General features: G+C 41.8%; 2 protein-coding genes across 2 annotated transcripts; one reads left to right on the forward strand and one right to left on the reverse strand.

Moving 5' to 3' along the window:
* Nucleotides 1-56: 56 nt before the first annotated feature.
* On the forward strand, nucleotides 57-11201 carry LOC110508986 (uncharacterized protein C1orf21 homolog). Its single transcript, XM_021589920.2, has 6 exons — nucleotides 57-342; nucleotides 2261-2380; nucleotides 6951-7033; nucleotides 9704-9774; nucleotides 9901-9961; nucleotides 10075-11201. The coding sequence occupies exons 2-6, from the start codon at nucleotides 2272-2274 to the stop codon at nucleotides 10111-10113; spliced, it is 363 nt and encodes a 120-aa protein (XP_021445595.2). The 5' UTR covers nucleotides 57-342; nucleotides 2261-2271; the 3' UTR covers nucleotides 10114-11201.
* A 1506-nt stretch (nucleotides 11202-12707) lies between these two features.
* tsen15 (TSEN15 tRNA splicing endonuclease subunit) lies at nucleotides 12708-17116 on the reverse strand. The gene is made up of 4 exons (XM_021589921.2): nucleotides 16907-17116; nucleotides 16695-16776; nucleotides 14139-14274; nucleotides 12708-13714 (listed from the first exon to the last, which is right to left on the reverse strand). The coding sequence occupies exons 1-4, from the start codon at nucleotides 16985-16987 to the stop codon at nucleotides 13546-13548; spliced, it is 468 nt and encodes a 155-aa protein (XP_021445596.1). The 5' UTR covers nucleotides 16988-17116; the 3' UTR covers nucleotides 12708-13545.
* Between the last annotated feature and the right edge of the window lie 3660 nt (nucleotides 17117-20776).

The raw sequence follows: 20776 nt of genomic DNA on the forward strand, positions 1-20776 counted from the left end.
TGGAATTGGGTCCGACTGCAAATCCGTTTTTTTGCAACTTTCTTACAAATAGCCATAACTGTATCGTTTGTCAGTTATACAATAACAAACGCAACGGAATTTGTTGCAAAAAAAAAACGATAATATTTTGTAATGTAATTTTGTTTATATTTTTTGTCTCATAAAGTTCGATTATCCAGACCGGATCAGACAGTGAGCCAGACGGATAGCACCTCGATTGCTTATGTCTGATGGTGTATTGAGAGATGCAGATGTCCCTGATGCCGGCGCCTGTCCTTTGAAGCTGGTCGAACGCCTAAGAACCAATACAGGCAGAACCATGAACAGATCCTGTAAAAAATGGTAAATTTGTTCATGTTTGTCCTTGCGATAACATTGGATATTTGTATTTTGTCTTCTCCAGACGTTTTGTTTGTGTTAAGGTTTGCTCTTTGTATAGGGAATCGTTGTGCAATGGAACCGTGTTCTTATTGGATTTTCTTTTGTTATTATACTCAGCTGATATTCAGCTTTCTTCAGTTTTTCATTTAAATTCAATTTAATTTTGGTCCCGTTTTTCCAGCTCTTGCTTATGAAATAAAATAATAATAGTTTCTATAGCCTGCCTGTAAATAAAGCTCAATTGATAGCATCCTCGATGCATTGAAATAGCCTGATGATGGCATACATGACCATATAGCTTTCCTAATATAGCCTATTGCATGTTTGCACTACAAACAATACGTCTCCATTTGAGGGCTCATGTTATAAAAAAATGTATCCGTGCTCTTGACCATCAACAAACATGCCTCAATGGCACACACAACCAGCCATTATGTATATACTCTCGTCTACCATTCGTACAAGACATCGCTGGTAACTTGATTGGGTCACGAACGCATATTCCTAATTGTCACGTCCCTCCATTTGCTGGTGGCCCAATCCGTCTCGCAGGAGATTACCCCGCGCATTGGCACCATTGGCATCGCGAACGCCTTTGAATGGCCCATGGTGTGAGGTGCAGCTGGCACACCATGTGTTGTGATTGGAGCTCACGACTGCGCATCGCTAAACCGTGTGTTGTGATTGGACGATTAAAAATCAGGGCCTCTTCATAAAACAAGGCCTCTTCATATAATCATGTAGACTTAGTGAAGGCCTTGGCCAATGGGATATTATTGGATATTTCTGATTACTTAATCATGGTGGAATGTTCATTTGGGTGGCCTCCTAATAGGCAGTTTAATTGACTAGTCACTGACACAAGGTCAGATATTTCCCATCCTCCTGATGGTTAAGTTCAGATCTGTGGTTATGGGCCACTTCTATCTGGAATGTATATCCTTCACCCCCACTCCTCCCCTACTCTTCACCTCCACTCCTCCCCTTCCAGCAGCATACCACCCTGGTCTGCATCCCACTTCTGGCTTGCCTCTGTCCTACACACTGAAGAAGGCTGTAAAGCGTCTGTGTACGCTATCCCTGACACAGTAAATAATAATAATAATTAAGTAATCTTTTTGAGACATATTTTTTAGTGCAAACCCCTTAACCTCATTGTTTGCCTCTGAAGCTAAGCAGGGTCGGTCCTGGTCAGTCCCTGGATGGGAGACCAGATGTTGCTGAAGTGGTGTTAGAGGGCCAGTGGTGGGAAAGTCTTCCCTCTGGTCTTAAGATCAAATCCCAATGCCCCAGGGCAGTGATGGGGACATAGCCCTGCATAGGGTGCTGTCAAAGATGGTGGATAAATTAAGATAGTTCAACTCAGGTGTTTATCATATTTTTTTTTATTTTTTAAGTTCCTGTCTACTTAAGGGGGTGGCTCTCCCATAGACACCAATGCGATAGCAGCTTGGTCTGGTCAACATTGACTTCCATTTCGGATGAGATGTTAAACAGGTGTCCCGTCTCTCTGTGGTCACAAAGAATCCTATGGTACTTATTGTAAGAGTAGGGGTGTTAACCCCGGTGTCCTGGCTAAATTCGCAACCTGTCCATATTTCGATCATGGCCACATAATCATCCACCTCGTTTCTAAAGGGCATATATCACTCCTCACCTCTCCAACTGATAGCTGATGTTTGATGAGCGTCCTGGCGCAAATTGGTTGCCATCCATCACCCAAGTTGGTGCTACACATTAGTGGTGGATGAGGTGAGCTTCCTCCTTGCTACAGTAAGTAAAGCACTTTGGGTGTCTAGAAAAGCGCTATGTAAGTCCAATAAATGAATTATGAATTATTAATATCTTTGTCTCCTTTTACCTCCCTCCCTTCCTCTAGGTCAGCCTGTGATGTGTGTGGGTGAGGAGATGGGCTGCACCTCGGCCAAGCAGGTGTTGGCCGTGCCCAGTGGTGAGGAGGGCCGCAGTAAAGCCTACAGCAATGGGGATGTTCTTTCTGGTCAGTGCTGGAAACACATTCACCTGGGTTGCCTTTAGGAGACTCAGACCATCCATTCATATCGGAACATTCTGTAAAACAAAAATGCGTGTGTCTCAGTAGAATATGGAATTGTATGTTAGTTTCATTTGTTACAATTCTCTCTGCAATGTTAGGAACATTTCGCATCACTGAATACAACCCTGATTTACAGACAGCACACTGTGCCAACGCGCTTTACCACTCTGAGGTGGTTTCCCCTTGGTACAGATCTAGGATCAGATTCCTCTCCCCCAATCATAACCCAACCATTAGTGGGTCAAATGAAAAAACGCTATCCACACAGTCCCAATAGGGTTAACTTTGGTCGTTACAATGAAACAGCAGTTTCAGTAAATTATTCAAACCAGGAGGAGTTCCTTACAGGGGTTGGAACCGGTTCTGGGAACAGAACAGAAACCCGCAAAATAAGTAACAATTTCAAGGAACGGAACCGGGAACGAAAGTGATCCATACTGTTCTGGTTATTTTAAAAGCATGGGAACCGGTTACAAAGCCCTTACTCTTTCACTTGGAGACGTATTCCAGTGTCTGCCTCCCTGCCTGCCAGCTGCAAATCTTTGCCAGTGTGTGTGCATGTTTAGGCTACCTGCCCATCCCCCCTCTGAAGCATAGGCTACTGTACTGACGTTACCATAGGCTACTGTACTGACGTTACCATAGGCTACTGTACTGACGTTACCATAGGCTACTGTACTGACGTTACCATAGGCTACTGTACTGACATTACCATAGGCTACTGTACTGACATTACCATACTGACATTACCATAGGCTACTGTACTGACATTACCATACTAACGTTACCATAGGCTACTGTACTGATGTTACCATAGGCTACTGTACTGACGTTACCATAGGCTACTGTACTGACATTACCATAGGCTACTGTACTGACGTTACCATAGGCTACTGTACTGACGTTACCATAGGCTACTGTACTGACATTACCATAGGCTACTGTACTGACATTACCATACTGACGTTACCATAGGCTACTGTACTGACATTACCATACTGACGTTACCATAGGCTACTGTACTGACGTTACCATACTAACGTTACCATAGGCTACTGTACTGACATTACCATACTAACGTTATCATAGGCTACTGTACTGACATTACCATAGGCTACTGTACTGACATTACCATACTGACGTTACCATAGGCTACTGTACTGACATTACCATACTGACGTTACCATAGGCTACTGTACTGGCATTACCATAGGCTACTGTACTGACGTTACCATAGGCTACTGTACTGACGTTACCATAGGCTACTGTACTGACATTACCATACTAACGTTACCATAGGCTACTGTACTGACATTACCATACTAACGTTACCATAGGCTACTGTACTGACATTACCGTACTGACATTACCATAGGCTACTGTACTGACGTTACCATAGGCTACTGTACTGACGTTACCATAGGCTACTGTACTGACGTTACCATAGGCTACTGTACTGACGTTACCATACTAACGTTACCATAGGCTACTGTACTGACATTACCATACTAACGTTACCATAGGCTACTGTACTGACATTACCATAGGCTACTGTACTGACATTACCATACTGACGTTACCATAGGCTACTGTACTGACATTACCATACTGACGTTACCATAGGCTACTGTACTGGCATTACCACAGGCTACTGTACTGACGTTACCATAGGCTACTGTACTGACTTTACCATAGGCTACTGTACTGACATTACCATACTAACGTTACCATAGGCTACTGTACTGACATTACCATACTAACGTTACCATAGGCTACTGTACTGACATTACCGTACTGACATTACCATAGGCTACTGTACTGACGTTACCATAGGCTACTGTACTGACATTACCATAGGCTACTGTACTGACATTACCATACTGACGTTACCATAGGCTACTGTACTGACATTACCATACTGACGTTACCATAGGCTACTGTACTGACGTTACCATACTAACGTTACCATAGGCTACTGTACTGACATTACCATACTAACGTTACCATAGGCTACTGTACTGACATTACCATAGGCTACTGTACTGACATTACCATACTGACGTTACCATAGGCTACTGTACTGACATTACCATACTGACGTTACCATAGGCTACTGTACTGGCATTACCATAGGCTACTGTACTGATGTTACCATAGGCTACTGTACTGACGTTACCATAGGCTACTGTACTGACATTACCATACTAACGTTACCATAGGCTACTGTACTGACATTACCATACTAACGTTACCATAGGCTACTGTACTGACGTTACCATAGGCTACTGTACTGACATTACCATACTGACGTTACCATAGGCTACTGTACTGACATTACCATACTGACGTTACCATAGGCTACTGTACTGACGTTACCATACTAACGTTACCATAGGCTACTGTACTGACATTACCATACTAACGTTACCATAGGCTACTGTACTGACATTACCATAGGCTACTGTACTGACATTACCATACTGACGTTACCATAGGCTACTGTACTGACGTTACCATAGGCTACTGTACTGACGTTACCATAGGCTACTGTACTGACATTACCATACTAACGCTACCATAGGCTACTGTACTGACATTACCATATTAACGTTACCATAGGCTACTGTACTGACATTACCATACTAACGTTACCATAGGCTACTGTACTGACATTACCATAGGCTACTGTACTGACATTACCATACTGACGTTACCATAGGCTACTGTACTGACATTACCATACTGACGTTACCATAGGCTACTGTACTGACATTACCATAGGCTACTGTACTGACGTTACCATAGGCTACTGTACTGACATTACCATAGGCTACTGTACTGACATTACCAAGGGCTACTGTACTGACATTACCATAGGCTACTGTACTGACGTTACCATACTAACGTTACCATAGGCTACTGTACTGACGTTACCATAGGCTACTGTACTGATGTTTCCATAGGCTACTGTACTGACGTTACCATAGGCTACTGCACTGATGTTTCCACAGGCTACTGTACTGAGGTTACCATACTGACGTTACCATAGGCTACTGCACTGACGTTACAAACGTAATTCAGAAGACAGGGAAAGAGATTATTTATTAGCTGGAGAAGAATGGATTAACCTTTTCAATGCTATTTAAGGATACTATAGGCCTAGTTATCTCGTTTCACGCTGGATTTATTAACTACAAAAAGGTAAAACGTGTTTAGCTAGCGAGCTCAAAAGGACATTCAAAGTTCCTCCATATAAACCGGTCCTCCTAGGTATAATTCTACGAACCTAATTCAGATAATGCATGCCATAAGGCAAAATTTCAGTCTCATCTTGCGCCATAAGGCTACACTGTCCATCACGCATGTAAACAACTAGCTTGCCTGCTCAATTCGCACTGATTGGTGAAGTAATTTAGTCAAAAGTTTTAATGTCACATTCACAAGTATAGTGAAATGCCTTTCTTGCAAACTCAAAACCCAACAATTCAATAATCAATAACAATGTAATGCTAGAAAAAAAACGAGAAATATGAAGAACACAATAAGTAAATAAGCATATTATATACAGGGTCGGTTCCAATACCACATTTAAAATGTGCAGGGATACTGCAGAGGTAGAAATGTATAGGGAGGGGTAAGGCGACTAGGCATCAGGATATAAGATAAACTGAGTAGCAGCAGCTTAATGAGCTAAATGTTTTTAAAAAAACTTGATTTCACGGGTTAAAAAAGGAACAGAAAGGAACCATTATAAACCTGCACTTTTTGGGGGTTCGAACCGGTTCAGAACTTTATTTTGCAGTTTGGAACAGTGGAAAGGCCCACATTTTGTGGTTCTGTTCAGAAAAATAATTTTGGTGCCAATCCTTGGTTCCTAATATGGGTCCCATATTTTCCATTAATACCAATCATTTTATCTTGTTCCTATTGACCTGTAAAATGAGGAACAAGAAGACCTTGTACTACTGTTATGACATTATGTTCTGATGAGGCTTGTTTATGGCTGCATGTCTGTTGTCAGGTCATTCTCTCTTTATTAGGTCATTGGCTGTGCATCATGCATCTGTTTCCCTTTCCTCTAATCTCTATGCTTAGAGTGTGTGTGTGTGTGTGTGTGTGTAAAAGAGAGGGGGGAGGGGGCAGGAGCTGTCGTGCTTTCCAACCATTGTGAAAAGAGGATCTTCTTTGAACAGTTAATTTGAGCATGTCATTATTTTTGTGAAGTATTGACCTGGATGCCACTGATTGTTCTGCTGATTACCGCAGCTCCTCCTCTCCTCTTATATGGATGAACAGTCGATTCCTGATCAATATAATTGATGGGGACTGTCATGGATATATGCTCTAATCAGTCATCCTCTAATCTGAAGCATGCAGATATCAAATAAAAATGTATTGTCACAAGCAAAAATAAATTGATGTTGCTGGTAGTGTTAATGGCAAAAAATATAAATGCACTCTTGCATGTTTTTTTTTTAACCCAAATCCCTCATTCGCCCGCTCTTTCTTACAGATGAGTACAAGAAAGGTGCGGCAAGTGTGAAGTATATAAATAGAGAAGAGGACAGACTAAACAACTGCGACCAGGACAGCACGGTGAGAAAGACTGATGTTAAGTTACTCATTCATCATACAGTTTGACACACACTTTTTCAAATTGTTTAACAAAGAATATCCTATTTTATATTTATTTAACCAGGTAGGCCAGTTGAGAACAAGTTCTGGCCAAGATAAAGCAAAGCACTGCGACACAAACAACAGAGTTACACATGGGATAAACAAACGTACAGTCAATATCACAATATAAAAATATATATTCAGTGTGTTCAAATGTAGTAAGATTAGTGCGTTAAGGCAATAAATAGGCCATAGTGGTGAAATAACTACAATTTAGCATTAACACTGGAGTGATAGATCTGCAGAAGATGATGTGCAAGTAGAGATACTGGGGTGCAAAGGAGCAAAAAAACAATATGGGGACGAGGTAGTTGGGTGGGCTATTTACAGATGGGCTGTGTACAGGTGCAATGATCAGTAAGCTGCTCTGACAGCTGATGCTTAAAGTTAGTGAGGGAGATGAGTCTCCAGCTTCAGTGATTTTTTTTTTTGTAATTCGTTCGTCATTGGCAGCAAAGAACTGGAAGGAAAGGCAGCCAAAGGAGGAGTTGGATTTGTGGATGACAAGTGAAATATACAGTTGAAGTCGGAAGTTTACATACATCTTAGCCAAATACATTTAACCTCAGTTTTTCACAATTACTGACATTTAATCCAAGTAAAAATTACCTGTCTTAGGTCAGTTAGGATCACCTCTTTATTTTAAGAACGTGAAATGTCAGAATAATAGTAGAGTGATTTATTTCAGCTTTTATTTCTTTCATCACATTCCCAGTGGGTCAGAAGTTTACATACACTCAATTACTATTTGGTAGCATTGCCTTTAAATTGTTTAACTTGGGTCAAACGTTTTGGGTAGCCTTCCACAAACTTCCCACAATAAGTTGGGTAAATTGTGGCCCATTCTTCCTGACAGAGCTGGTGTAACTGAGTCAGGTTTGTAGGCCTCCTTGCTCACACGCACTTTTTCAGTTCTGCCCACAAATTTTCTATATAGGATTGAGGTCAGGGCTTTGTGATGGCCACTGCAACACTTAGACTTTGTTGTCTTTAAGCCATTTTGCCACAACTTTGGAAGTATGCTTGGGCTCAATGTCCATTTGGAAGACCCATTTGCGACCAAGCTTTAACTTCCTGACTGATGTCTTGAAATGTTGCTTCAATATATCCACAGAATTTCCCTGCCTCATGATGCTATCTATTTTGTGAGGTGCACCAGTCCCTCCTGCAGCAAAGCACCACCACAACATGATGCTGCCACCCCAGTGCTTCATGGTTGGGATGGTGTTCTTTGGCTTGCAAGCTTCCCCCTTTTTCCTCCAAACATAACGATGGTCATTATGGCCAAAGAATTCTATTTTTGTTTCATCAGACTAGAGGACATTTCTCCAAAAAGTATGATCATGTGCAGTTGCAAACCGTAGTCTGGCTTTTTTATGGAGGTTTTGGAGCAGTGGCTTCTTCCTTGCTACACGGCCTTTCAGGTTATGTCGATATTGGACTCGTTTTACTGTGGCTATAGATACTTTTGTACCTGTTTCCTCCAGCATCTTCACAAGGTTCTTTGCTGTTGTTCTGGGATTGATTTGCACTTTTCGCACCAAAGTACGTTCATCTCTAGGAGACAGAACGCGTCTCCTTCCTGAGCAGTATGACGGCTGCGCGGTCCCATGGTGTTTATACTTGTATACTATTGTTTGTACAGATGAACGTGGTACCTTCAGGCGTTTGTAAATTGCTCCCAAGGATGAACCAGACTTGTGGAGGTCTACAATTTTTTTTCTGATGTCTTGGCTGATTTCTTTTGATTTTCCAATGATATCAAGCAGAGGCATTGAGTTTGAAGGTAGGCCTTGAAATACATCCACAGGTACACCTCCAATTGACTCAAAATGTCAATTAGCCTATCAGAAGCTTCTAAAGCCATGACATAATTTTCTGGAATTTTCCAAGTAGCTTAAAGGCACAGGCAACTTAGTGTAGGTTTAAACATTTTTTTACAAAAATATCACCTTTATTTAACCAGGTAGGCTAGTTGAGAACAAGTTCTCATTTACACCTGCGACCTGGCCAAGATTAAGCAAAGCAGTGCGACACAAACAACAACACAGAGTTACTCGGAATAAACAAACATACAGTCAATAATACAATAGAAAAAGTCTATATACAATGTGTGCAAATGAGGTAAGGCAATAAATAGGCCATAATTACAATATTGCAATTAAACACTGGAGTGATAGTGCAGAAGATGAGTGTGCAAGTAGAGATACTGGAGTGAAAAGGAGCAAAATAAATCAAATGTATTTATCCTCATTAGTCATTTAGGTCAACATTGGATCATTCAGAGATCCTCACTGAACTTCTGGAGAGTTTGCTGCACTGGAAGTAAAGGGGCTGAATAATTTTGCACGCCCAATTTTTCAGTTTTTGATTTGTTAAAAAAGTTTGAAATATCCAATAAATGTCGTTCCACTTCATGATTGTGTCCCACTTGTTGTTGATTCTTCACAAAAAAATACAGTTTTATATCTTTATGTTTGAAGCCTGAAATGTGGCAAAAGGTCGCAAAGTTCAAGGGGGCCGAATACTTTCGCAAGGCACTGTATTTAAGGAGCAGCAGTATCAGTGACAGCCCTGTGTGTGTTTCAGGAGAATACTGCCCTGCTCACCACGGTCCAACAAACAGACGACACAGGATCAAATGACAATGGGAAGACACAGTAAGCTCAACCAACTATTTTTGTTGTCATTCGGTCACTCACAATGCAGGGTTTTCCCTCTCCCTTTCCATCCCATCCCTGAACTAACAGTGTTGAATTGGAACTGTCTTGTTCCTTTCTCCACAGGATTCATTCTTCAGAGAGCCAGCAGGAGTTCTTCAGGATGCTGGATGAGAAGATAGAAAAGGTGAGAGTTCAATGACCTCATAGGGGTCGGCAAGACAGTGTCTGTGTGGGGGTGGTTAGATCAGTGTCTGGGGAGGACTTCATTCTACTCTATCTTCTGCTTTGCTTTTTCAGGGGCAGGACTACTGCTCAGAGGAAGAGGATATGACATAGCACTGAGGTCCACCATCTGCTCCCCTGAGAGGAAGGATTTGTCCAATGGCATGGACAGGCCTGTACCACATAACCCTTACCCAACGGCCCTCTTCCTTTTAGACCATTTCGAGGATGGAGGGGGAGACACATTGACCCAAACTAAGCACCTTTGCCCGGCCCTGTGTCTATACCTACAACCCTGGCTCCCCGTAACAGATCTACGAGTCCAATGCGACAATGTTTTACCCCCAAAGGAGCAATGTTACAAGACATGGCCAGGACTACTTTCAGCACCAGTCCTATTATACTGAGCGGCTCTCAAAGTCTGTCGCCATGGTAACCATGGACAATAAGTACAGCAGCCGCTCGGCTCTGTGACTCTGGTCCATTAAAAGACAACGGAGGTCCAGTCATTTTGAACCCATGGATTGACTGAGACCAGTCCATCATGGTTATTTGTAATGGCTTAAAGGAACATTTGTCATTCCTCATCTGTTTGGATGATGAACAATGGAGGTAATTGTGGGGGGGGCAGAAGAAAATGAATCTGGGAATTATTCCTGGGTCGTATTCATTAGGCACCAAATGGAAGAAAACAGACTGAAACAGGGAAGAACTACCAATAAGAAACGCTAGTTGACATTTTCCGTTGCAAAACATTTGGCTACGGTGTGCCTTAATGAATGCAATCCAGGTGGCTGAAACATTCACTGCATTGCAGATAGAAACTTAAAGTAATAGAGCTGGGGATACTCCCATCATCGTATTGTATCATTGATTCTCTTATCAGTGTCTCTCTATGTAGCGTATTTCTATCTGCAATGTTCTGAGCGTGTCACCCCAATGAACACACCCCATGAGGGGAAACCGGGGTTACTTACTTCCTGCATTCCAGGATACTTTTTGAATTTTCTTTTCTACAGTATGCTCATAAAGTGCATTCGGAAAGTATTCAGACCCCTTCACTTTGTCCACATTTTATGACGTTAGTCTTATTCTAAAATTGATTAATGTTCCTCATCAATCTATACACAATACTCCATAATGACAAAGCGAAAAACTGATTTAGACATTTTTGCAAATGTTTTCAAAATAAAATGCAGAAATACCTTATTTACATAAGTATTCAGACCCTTTGCTATGAGACTCGAAATTGAGCTCAGGTGCATTCTGTTTCCATTTATCATCCTTGAGATTTTTCTGCAACGTGATTGGAGTCCACCTGTGGTAAATTCCAAAACATTTCTGCAGCATTGAAGGTCCCCAAGAACACAGTGGCCTCCATCATTCTTAAATGGAAGTTTAGAAACACTCTTCCTAGAGCTGGCCACCCGGCAAAACTGATCAATCAGGGAGAAGGGCCTTGGTCAGGGAGGTGACCAATAACCCGATGGTCACTCTGACAGAGCTCCAGAGTTCCTCTGTGGAGATGGGAGAACCTTCCAGAAGGACAATCATCTCTGCAGCACTCCACCAATCAGGCTTTTATGGTAGCGTGGCCAGACAGAAGCTACTCCTTAGTAAAAGGCACATGACAGCCCGCCTGGAGTTTACCAAAAGGCCCCTAAAGGACTCCCAGACCATGAAACAAGATTCTCTCGTCTGATGAAACCAAGATTGAACTCTTTGGACTGAATGCCAAGTGTCACGTCTGGAGGAAACCAGGCACCGCTCATCACCTGGCCAATACCATCCCTATGGTGAAAGCATCATGCTGTGGGGAGGTTTTTCAGCGACAGGGACTAGCCTCCCAGTCAGGATTGAGGGAAAGATTAACAGAGCAAAGTACAGAGAGAGCCTTGATGAAAACCTGTTCCAGAGCGCACAAGACCTCAGACTGGGGAAAGGGTCACTTTCCAACAGGACAACCACCCTAAGCACACAGTTTTTGCTTGGTCATTGTGGGGTATTGTGCGTAGATTGATAATGGGGGCGAAAAAACGATTTAATCCCTTTTAGAATAAGGCTGTAACATAACAAATTGTGGAAAAAGTGAAGGGGTCTGAATACTTTCCGAATGCACTGTGATTCATAGTCGGCCCATGTCTTCTTACTTTACTACGTAGGGTATTCTTGTTTAATGTCAATGCTCAGGGTTGAAGTGTTCTAGTTATTGTTGTTTTGTAGTCGAGCCTACCTCTTCATTAGGCTTTGTTGCACCAATTGTACACACACACACACAGCACTCTGCTGTCAGTATCAGTTCTTACCTGTTATTAAGACCACATCAGTGTTCAATCTAAAGACAGTATACTGTATAAGGAGCATAGTCAGATTATGTAGTGCTCTTTGTCAGTATCAGTTCTTACCTGTTAATAAGACCACATCAGTGTTCAATCTAAAGACAGTATACTGTATAAGGAGCATAGTCAGATTATGTAGTGCTCTTTGTCAGTATCAGTTCTTACCTGTTAATAAGACCACATCAGTGTTCAATCTAAAGACAGTATACTGTATAAGGAGCATAGTCAGATTATGTAGTGCTCTTTGTCAGTATGTTCTTACCTGTTAATAAGACCACATCAGTGTTCAATCTAAAGACAGTATACTGTATAAGGAGCATAGTCAGATTATGTAGTGCTCTTTGCATTTGTCGTCATGCTCATTTTTGCTTGTTCGTTTTTTAATGTTCAATTAAGAGTTTTTCTAGTAAAATAACGTGTTTTCAGGTCACTGTAATATCATTTGTCAAACAAAATGGTTTCTCATATGGTCCTTGTGGTGTTACTAATACCTCGTAATGCACAGGCACACCCATCATTGTGTTTACTGTTGTCTATCTGTCAATGTCAAATGATGGTCTAGCAATATCATTGAGGCATCCATGGTAGTTTTCATGCCCTCTACAGTTTAAAACTCACAACTGCACTGAAAGTAAATGGGTATGGAGTCGGCACAAAACAAAACAGTGTTACAGTAACTATAACCAGTTCAAGTGGTGTCTGTGGATATGGCAGTCTGCTACATAAGCATGTATTGCTTCATGGATGTACTGTATGGAGATTTAATTCAATACAACTTATGTATCCTCTGGCAATTTTATGTCCAACTGCAATCCAGTGTCTGATTGATTGTCTGTCAATTGTCCGAGAAGCTATAACACGAACCCTCTGGCCCACAGAGACTGTGGCACCTTTTAAAGGCAGTTATGGCCGTTGTAATATTTGTCAAATTTCTCTTGACGCAGTCTCTCAGGGTCTGTCATACTTTATGTAGGCTAGCTGTTGAGCCTTAAGAAAGTCGCTATGCCCAGGGTCTCAAAAACAGTTCAGAAACGGAGCAATGAAGCTAGGCACGCCCTGCCAAATTTAAGGAAAACACTGGCACTTTGGTTCATCATTACGAGACCACAACCGCCTGCCATTCAGTCTGTGGTTCTCTCCTGGTCACTGCAGAGTTCATTACCAGACCATAGCGGTCTGCCAACGGTCACTGTGGTTCTGCTGCGGGTCAATGTTGCTGGCGTCTTTTGCGGTGTTGCCGGCGGCCCTGGTCCTGGATGCCCACGGGGGGGTCAGGGGTCAGCAGGCCATCACACATCCTCTGGTAGACAAGGCTGGAGTCAGATGCCACCACACACAGGAGCATGGGCGAGCCTCTGGCCAGCACTGACCGCACACTAGGAGAGGGAGGAGAAGAGGTCAGAGATGGACCAAATCATAGATATGTATAAAGAAATGATCTTACATTGAAGAATATACACAGTAATCACACTCCAGTTCCAGTTCGCCTACATTCTTTGGGGGCGGCTGCATTCTTTATCCGCTGGTGTTCCGAAAGTGTTGCAAAATGTTGATTCGTGGCGTAATCTAACATTGGGTCAATTCCATTTCAATGACAGTCAACAAATTCCTATTCCAAATGTTCCTCATTGAAAAGTTGGGTACTTCCTGAACTGACTAGAATTGAAATGGAATTGACTGCAACCCTGTAGCATAGCATCAGTCTTATTTCTGTACATTAACTCATTCCTTTATGTTCCCTGCATTTGGAGGTCTTATAGCGGAGTGGGTATTCGATAAAGAGGCCCAGTCTTATCTCACCTTCTGTGGCTCAGGCCTCTGTGTACAGGTAGTGGGAGCACCATCTGAGTGGGCTCTCCTTCCTTCTCCCTTCCCTCCAGCAACACCAGTCGCAGCTCAGAGCACCCCACTCCACTCACCTCCTTCCACTGACGCACTGTAATGGAAAGGACAGAGATGACTTGCAGGCTAGCTAGCTAATGTGGGCACAATCAGGAACATGATAAGTAACTTGCTTTACACTAGGTACACCTGGCTAATAATAGGTTTTCATTGCAAAGTACTTAGTTTACATTTTATGTAGGTTTATCCAACTGATATCATCTGTAGCACTAGCCCTTGCATGTCCCCTTTTGCCTTGTGAGGGAAATGCCCCGACGTTGCCCAAATGCTCTGTCAAAACGCAAATATACCTCACCCGCAATATGGTTTTGGAACTAAGAATTTATTTTTTTTAAATGCAAAATGTAAACATTTTTCAACCACTCCACAAATGTATTTTTAAACTATAGTTTTAACAAGTCGGTTAGGACATCTACTTTGTGCATGACACGTCATTTTTCCAACAATTGTTTACAGACAGATTATTTAACTTCTAACTCACTGTATCACAATTCCAGTGGGTCAGACGTTTACATACACTAGGTTGACTGTGCCTTTACACAGCTTGGAAAATTCCAGAAAATGTCATGGAAACTTCTGATAGGCTAATTGACATCATTTGAGTCAACTGGAGGTGTACCTGTGGATGTATTTCAAGGCCTACCTTCAAACTCAGTGCCTCTGCTTGACATGGGAACATCTAAAGTAAAAATCAAGAGCAATTTCAAATTGCCTGAAGGTACCACGTTCATCTGTACAAACAATAGTACGCAAGTATAAACACCACGGGACCACACAGCTGTCATACCGCTCAGGAAGAAGACACGTTCTGTCTCCTGGAGATGAACGTACTTTGGTGCAAAAAGTGCAAATCAATCCCAGAAGAACAGCAAAGGATCTTGAAGATGCTGGAGGAAACAGGTACAAAAGTATTTACATCCACGAGTCTTATATCGGCATAACTTGAAAGGCCGCTCAGCAAGAAAGAAGCCACTGCTCCAAAACTGCCATAAAAAAAGACTACGGGTTGTAACTGCACATGGGGACACAGATCATACTTTTTGGAGAATGTACTCTGGTCTGATGAAACAAACCGTTTGGCAATAATGACCATTGTTATGTTTGGAGGAAACGGGGAGGCTTGCAAGCTGAAGAACACCATCCCAACTGTGAAGTACAGGGGTGGCAGCATCATGTTGTGGGGTGCTTTGCTGCAGGAGGGACTGGTGCACTTCACAAAATAGACGGCACCATGAGGAAGGAAAATGATGTGGATTATTGAAGCAACATCTCAAGACTTCAGTCAGGAAGTTAAAGCTTGGTCGCAAATGGGTCTTCCAATTGGACAATGACCCTGAGCATACTTCCAAAGTTGTGGCAAAATGGCTTAAGGACAACAAAGTCAAGGTATTGGAGTGACCATCACAAAGCCCTGACCTCAATTATATAGAACATTTATGGGCAGAACTGAAAAAGCATGTGTGAGCAAGGAGGCCAACAAACCGGACTCAGTTACACCAGCTCTGTCGGGAGGAATGGGCCAAAACTCACCCAACTTATTGTGGGAAGCTTGTGGAAGGCTACCTGAAACATTTGACCCAAGTTAAACAATTTAAAGGCAATGCTACCAAATACTAATTGAGTGCATGTAAACTTCAGACCCACTGGGAATGTGATGAAAGAAATAAAAGCTGAAATAAATAAATTATTCTCTACTATTATTCTGACATTTCACATTCTTAAAATAAAGTGGTGATCCTAACTGACCTAAGTAAACAGGGAATTTTTACTATGATTAAATGTCAGAAATGGTAAAAAACGTAGTTTAAATGTATTTGGCTAAAGCGTATGTAAACTTCCGACTTCAACTATAATATATATATACACACACGCCTTTATTTATTTTTTATCCCATCCCCACAGGAGACCTTTTGTCTTTAGGTAGTCCGTCATTGTAAATAAGAATTTGTTCTTAACTGATTTGCCTTGTTAAATAAAATTTTACAAAATTGCATGGCAGTTGCAGCACGTTCTGTGTGGTGCATAGGTTGGATTTATCAAAGGTATGAGTCAAACATTCAGATGCTGCTGCATACTATTTTGCGCAATGACACGGTCGATGTGATCGAGGCTTAACACGTGCTGGAAATATGGAATGGTCCAATGGAAATGTGAGCGCAAGGAGAGAGGATGTGTCATACCTCGACTGGAGGCTGACTTACAGCCGGCTGTAACTTTGCTAAACCCCGTACATTAAGTGGATATTTTGTATTTGAAAGTGAATTTCTTGGTAGTATGAAAGTTACAAATGTTTCCAAACTCACATTGAGCTGTCCTCCATACCTTCGGCTGAAAACCCAAAAGTGGGCCGGATGTAAAGCCCCCTTGGGTAGCACTCGCCTGAAAGGTCAAGTAGCTAGCTTGTGATGGTGCAAAAACAGAGTTGATTGTCGATCCAATTCATGGTTAACTCACCTTCAGCTAGATCCAGGTACACCAAGAAAGCTGCATGGACTTGAGCACTGTCTCCAACATCTAGGTTCATCAGATGTTGGTACTATGAGCATGAGGGTAAAAGTTTAAAACGTTAGCTAGTACTGCATCCGTTACATTGGTGCATCGATTATTGTTGTTGTTCATGACTAACGTCAGCTAGGACATGTTTGTTGATGGCATTTGGCACTTACCATTGGATGCTGTAAAATCCAGTTAGGGGGAAGTGGTTTCTCAATTACATCCTCGTCTGTTTTCTTCGTCAACTCCGACATATTTCCTCGTCTATATTTTGTAAATCACTTTAAATCCCACACATACACTGTGATGCTGACAACGTGTGAACTCTGTGAAAGTGCCTCACTCCCATTTAGGACGCTAAAGTACTGCAATGTAAACGGTCCGGGGGATTTTTTTTTGCCGGTATTACAAGTTCCGTGGCACTTCTAACTCCCTTTCTTTTGTTAGATATGGAGATGTGTTTTATTTATGATTGATTTATTTTTTAAATTAAAAAAAGTTAAACTAACAAAATAAAATATTTGATTAGGTGTAAAACTTCAGTAAGTGGTTAGTGTGGACAACCTAATCATGGACCTGGTCTACAGCACCAGACAGGCAGGTGCTTCTTCTCATACAGTAGATCTGAGTCTCTTTAGTTAAATGTATGCCTTGGGAGAGTAACGTCTTTCTGAAAAACTGCATTGCTATTCTACATAACAATTTTATTTATTGTAGTAAGTGAGCTTACACTTAATAGTTAGTCAGTACTTGTGGTTTCAGTGAAAAACAGAACACATTTGCAAAGAAATTACACATTTAATGTAATTACACAACTACAAATACCTAGGTGTCTGGTTAGACAGTAAACTCTCCTTCCAGACTCACATTAAGCATCTCCAATCCAAAATTAAATCTAGAATTAGCTTCCTATTTCACAACAATGCCTCCTTCACTCATGCTGCCAAACATACCCTCATAAAACTGACCATCCTACCGATCCTTGACTTCTGCGATGTCATTTACAAAATAGCCTCCAACACTCAACTCAGCAAATTGGATGCAGTCTATCACAGTGCCATCCATTTTGTCACCAAAGTCCCATATACCACCCACCATTGCGATCTGTATGCTCTCGTTGGCTGGCCCTCGCTTCATATTTGTCGCCAAACCCAATGGCTCCAGGTCATTTGTAAGTCTTTGCTAGGTAAAGCCCCGCCTTATCTCAGCTCACTGGTCACCATAGCAGCACCCACCTGTAGCATGCGCTCCAGCAGGTACAGTGCCTTGCGAAAGTATTCGGCCCCCTTGAACTTTGCGACCTTTTGCCACATTTCAGGCTTCAAACATAAAGATATAAAACTGTATTTTTTTGTGAAGAATCAACAACAAGTGGGACACAATCATGAAGTGGAACGACTTTTATTGAATATTTCAAACTTTTTTAACAAATCAAAAACTGAAAAATTGGGCGTGCAAAATTATTCAGCCCCTTTACTTTCAGTGCAGCAAACTCTCTCCAGAAGTTCAGTGAGGATCTCTGAATGATCCAATGTTGACCTAAATGACTAATGATGATAAATACAATCCACCTGTGTGTAATCAAGTCTCCGTATAAATGCACCTGCACTGTGATAGTCTCAGAGGTCCGTTAAAAGCGCAGAGAGCATCATGAAGAACAAGGAACACACCAGGCAGGTTCGAGATACTGCTGTGAAGAAGTTTAAAGCCGGATTTGGATACAAAAAGATTTCCCAAGCTTTAAACATCCCAAGGAGCACTGTGCAAGCGATAATATTGAAATGGAAGGAGTATCAGACCACTGCAAATCTACCAAGACCTGGCCGTCCCTCTAAACTTTCAGCTCATACAAGGAGAAGACTGATCAGAGATGCAGCCAAGAGGCCCATGATCACTCTGGATGAACTGCAGAGATCTACAGCTGAGGTGGGAGACTCTGTCCATAGGACAACAATCAGTCGTATATTGCACAAATCTGGCCTTTATGGAAGAGTGGCAAGAAGAAAGCCATTTCTTAAAGATATCCATAAAAAGTGTCGTTTAAAGTTTGCCACAAGCCACCTGGGAGACACACCAAACATGTGGAAGAAGGTGCTCTGGTCAGATGAAACCAAAATTGAACTTTTTGGCAACAATGCAAAACGTTATGTTTGGCGTAAAACCAACACAGCTGAACACACCATCCCCACTGTCAAACATGGTGGTGGCAGCATCATGGTTTGGGCCTGCTTTTCTTCAGCAGGGACAGGGAATATGGTTAAAATTGATGGGAAGATGGATGGAGCCAAATACAGGACCATTCTGGAAGAAAACCTGATGGAGTCTGCAAAAGACCTGAGACTGGGACGGAGATTTGTCTTCCAACAAGACAATGATCCAAAACATAAAGCAAAATCTACAATGGAATGGTTCAAAAATAAACATATCCAGGTGTTAGAATGGCCAAGTCAAAGTCCAGACCTGAATCCAATCGAGAATTTGTGGAAAGAACTGAAAACTGCTGTTCACAAATGCTCTCCATCCAACCTCACTGAGCTCGAGCTGTTTTGCAAGGAGGAATGGGAAAACATTTCAGTCTCTCGATGTGCAAAACCGATAGAGACATACCCCAAGCGACTTACAGCTGTAATCGCAGCAAAAGGTGGCGCTACAAAGTATTAACTTAAGGGGGCTGAATAATTTTGCACGCCCAATTTTTCAGTTTTTGATTTGTTAAAAAAGTTTGAAATATCCAATAAATGTCGTTCCACTTCATGATTGTGTCCCACTTGTTGTTGATTCTTCACAAAAAAATACAGTTTATATCTTTATGTTTGAAGCCTGAAATGTGGCAAAAGGTCGCAAAGTTCAAGGGGGCCGAATACTTTCGCAAGGCACTGTATATTTCACTGGTTACCCCCAAAGCCAATTCCTCGTTTGGCCGCCTTTTCCAACAGTTCTCTGCTGCCAATGACTGGAATGAATTGCAAAAATTACTGAAGCTGGAGACTCATATCTCCCTCACTAGCTTTAAGCACCAGCTGTCAGAGCAGCTCATAGATCACTGCACCTGTTCATAGCCCATCTGTAAATAGCCCATCCAACTACCTCATCCCCATATTGTTATCTATTTGATTTATTTTGCTCCTTTGCACCCCAGTATCTCTACTTGTACACTCATCTTCTGCACATCTATCACTCATGTTTAATTGCTATATTGTCATTATTTCGCCACTATGGCCAATTTATTGCCTTACCTCCATTATCCTACCTCATTTGCACACACTGTATATAGACTTTTTCTGTTGTATTATTGACTGTATGTTTGTTTATTCCGAGTAACTCTGTGTTGTTGTTTGTGTTGCACTGCTTTGCTTTATCTTGGCCAGGTCGCAGTTGTGAATGAGAACTTGTTATCAACTAGCCTACCTGGTTAAATAAAGGTGAATTAAAATAAAAAATAATGAACATTCTTTCTCAATGTTTAAAACAATGTTAAAAACAATGATAAAAAGTTAACAACACACAAAAAAAAATACTATTTTGCTTGGAAGGGGTATCTGGTTTTCATCTGCCTGAGCAACTCAGTGAGCCTGAAAAATAAAGACAAAAAAATAAGGGGGAAAAAACAGTTATTTACAACTGTGTTGACAGAATGTCTTGCTACGATATTAGTGAACTGAAATACAGAATAACAGTACAATAGTGACTAGTAATGCTTACAGGCTCCTTCTCCTTTCCTCTGCTCCTCTCAGTGCTCTCCAGAGTCCATGGAAGCAGCCGGTTCCTCCAGTCTTCTTCCTCCCACCTGTAGCAGTAGAGAGGCTGGTGGAGGACTCCTCTCCAAGGAACAAAGTGTTTCTGGTGGTCAGTACCTCAGATTACTTGTTGTATCATTGTTCACAGCTAGAAATGTGCCATCCCGAGGGCCCACAGAGCTCACTGGCAACTCTCCAGGGGAGATAAAGGGAATCGTTAAAATCACCTATAAGTGACTTTGTTGACCTTCACAATCAATTTGAGATACTTTCGGATGATTTGGACATTATGAGCGAAAAAAGCTC

The sequence above is a fragment of the Oncorhynchus mykiss genome, chromosome 28, assembly GCF_013265735.2.
Source record: "Oncorhynchus mykiss isolate Arlee chromosome 28, USDA_OmykA_1.1, whole genome shotgun sequence".
NCBI classification, from domain to species: Eukaryota; Metazoa; Chordata; class Actinopteri; order Salmoniformes; family Salmonidae; genus Oncorhynchus; species Oncorhynchus mykiss.

Excerpts from the sequence above, each read along its gene's own strand:
- tsen15 (XM_021589921.2), bottom strand. The coding sequence starts at position 16,987 with ATGTCGGAGTTGACGAAGAAAACAGACGAGGATGTAATTGAGAAACCA. Across the intron at positions 16,777-16,906 it reads GGATTTTACAGCATCCAATG|TACCAACATCTGATGAACCT; the intron begins GTAAGTGCCAAA and ends TCATGCTCATAG. Across the intron at positions 13,715-14,138 it reads AGAGGCCTGAGCCACAGAAG|TGTGCGGTCAGTGCTGGCCA; the intron begins GTGAGATAAGAC and ends TCCCTCTCCTAG.
- LOC110508986 (XM_021589920.2), top strand. The coding sequence starts at position 2,272 with ATGTGTGTGGGTGAGGAGATGGGCTGCACCTCGGCCAAGCAGGTGTTG. Across the intron at positions 9,775-9,900 it reads AATGACAATGGGAAGACACA|GATTCATTCTTCAGAGAGCC; the intron begins GTAAGCTCAACC and ends CTTTCTCCACAG. Across the intron at positions 9,962-10,074 it reads TGGATGAGAAGATAGAAAAG|GGGCAGGACTACTGCTCAGA; the intron begins GTGAGAGTTCAA and ends TTGCTTTTTCAG.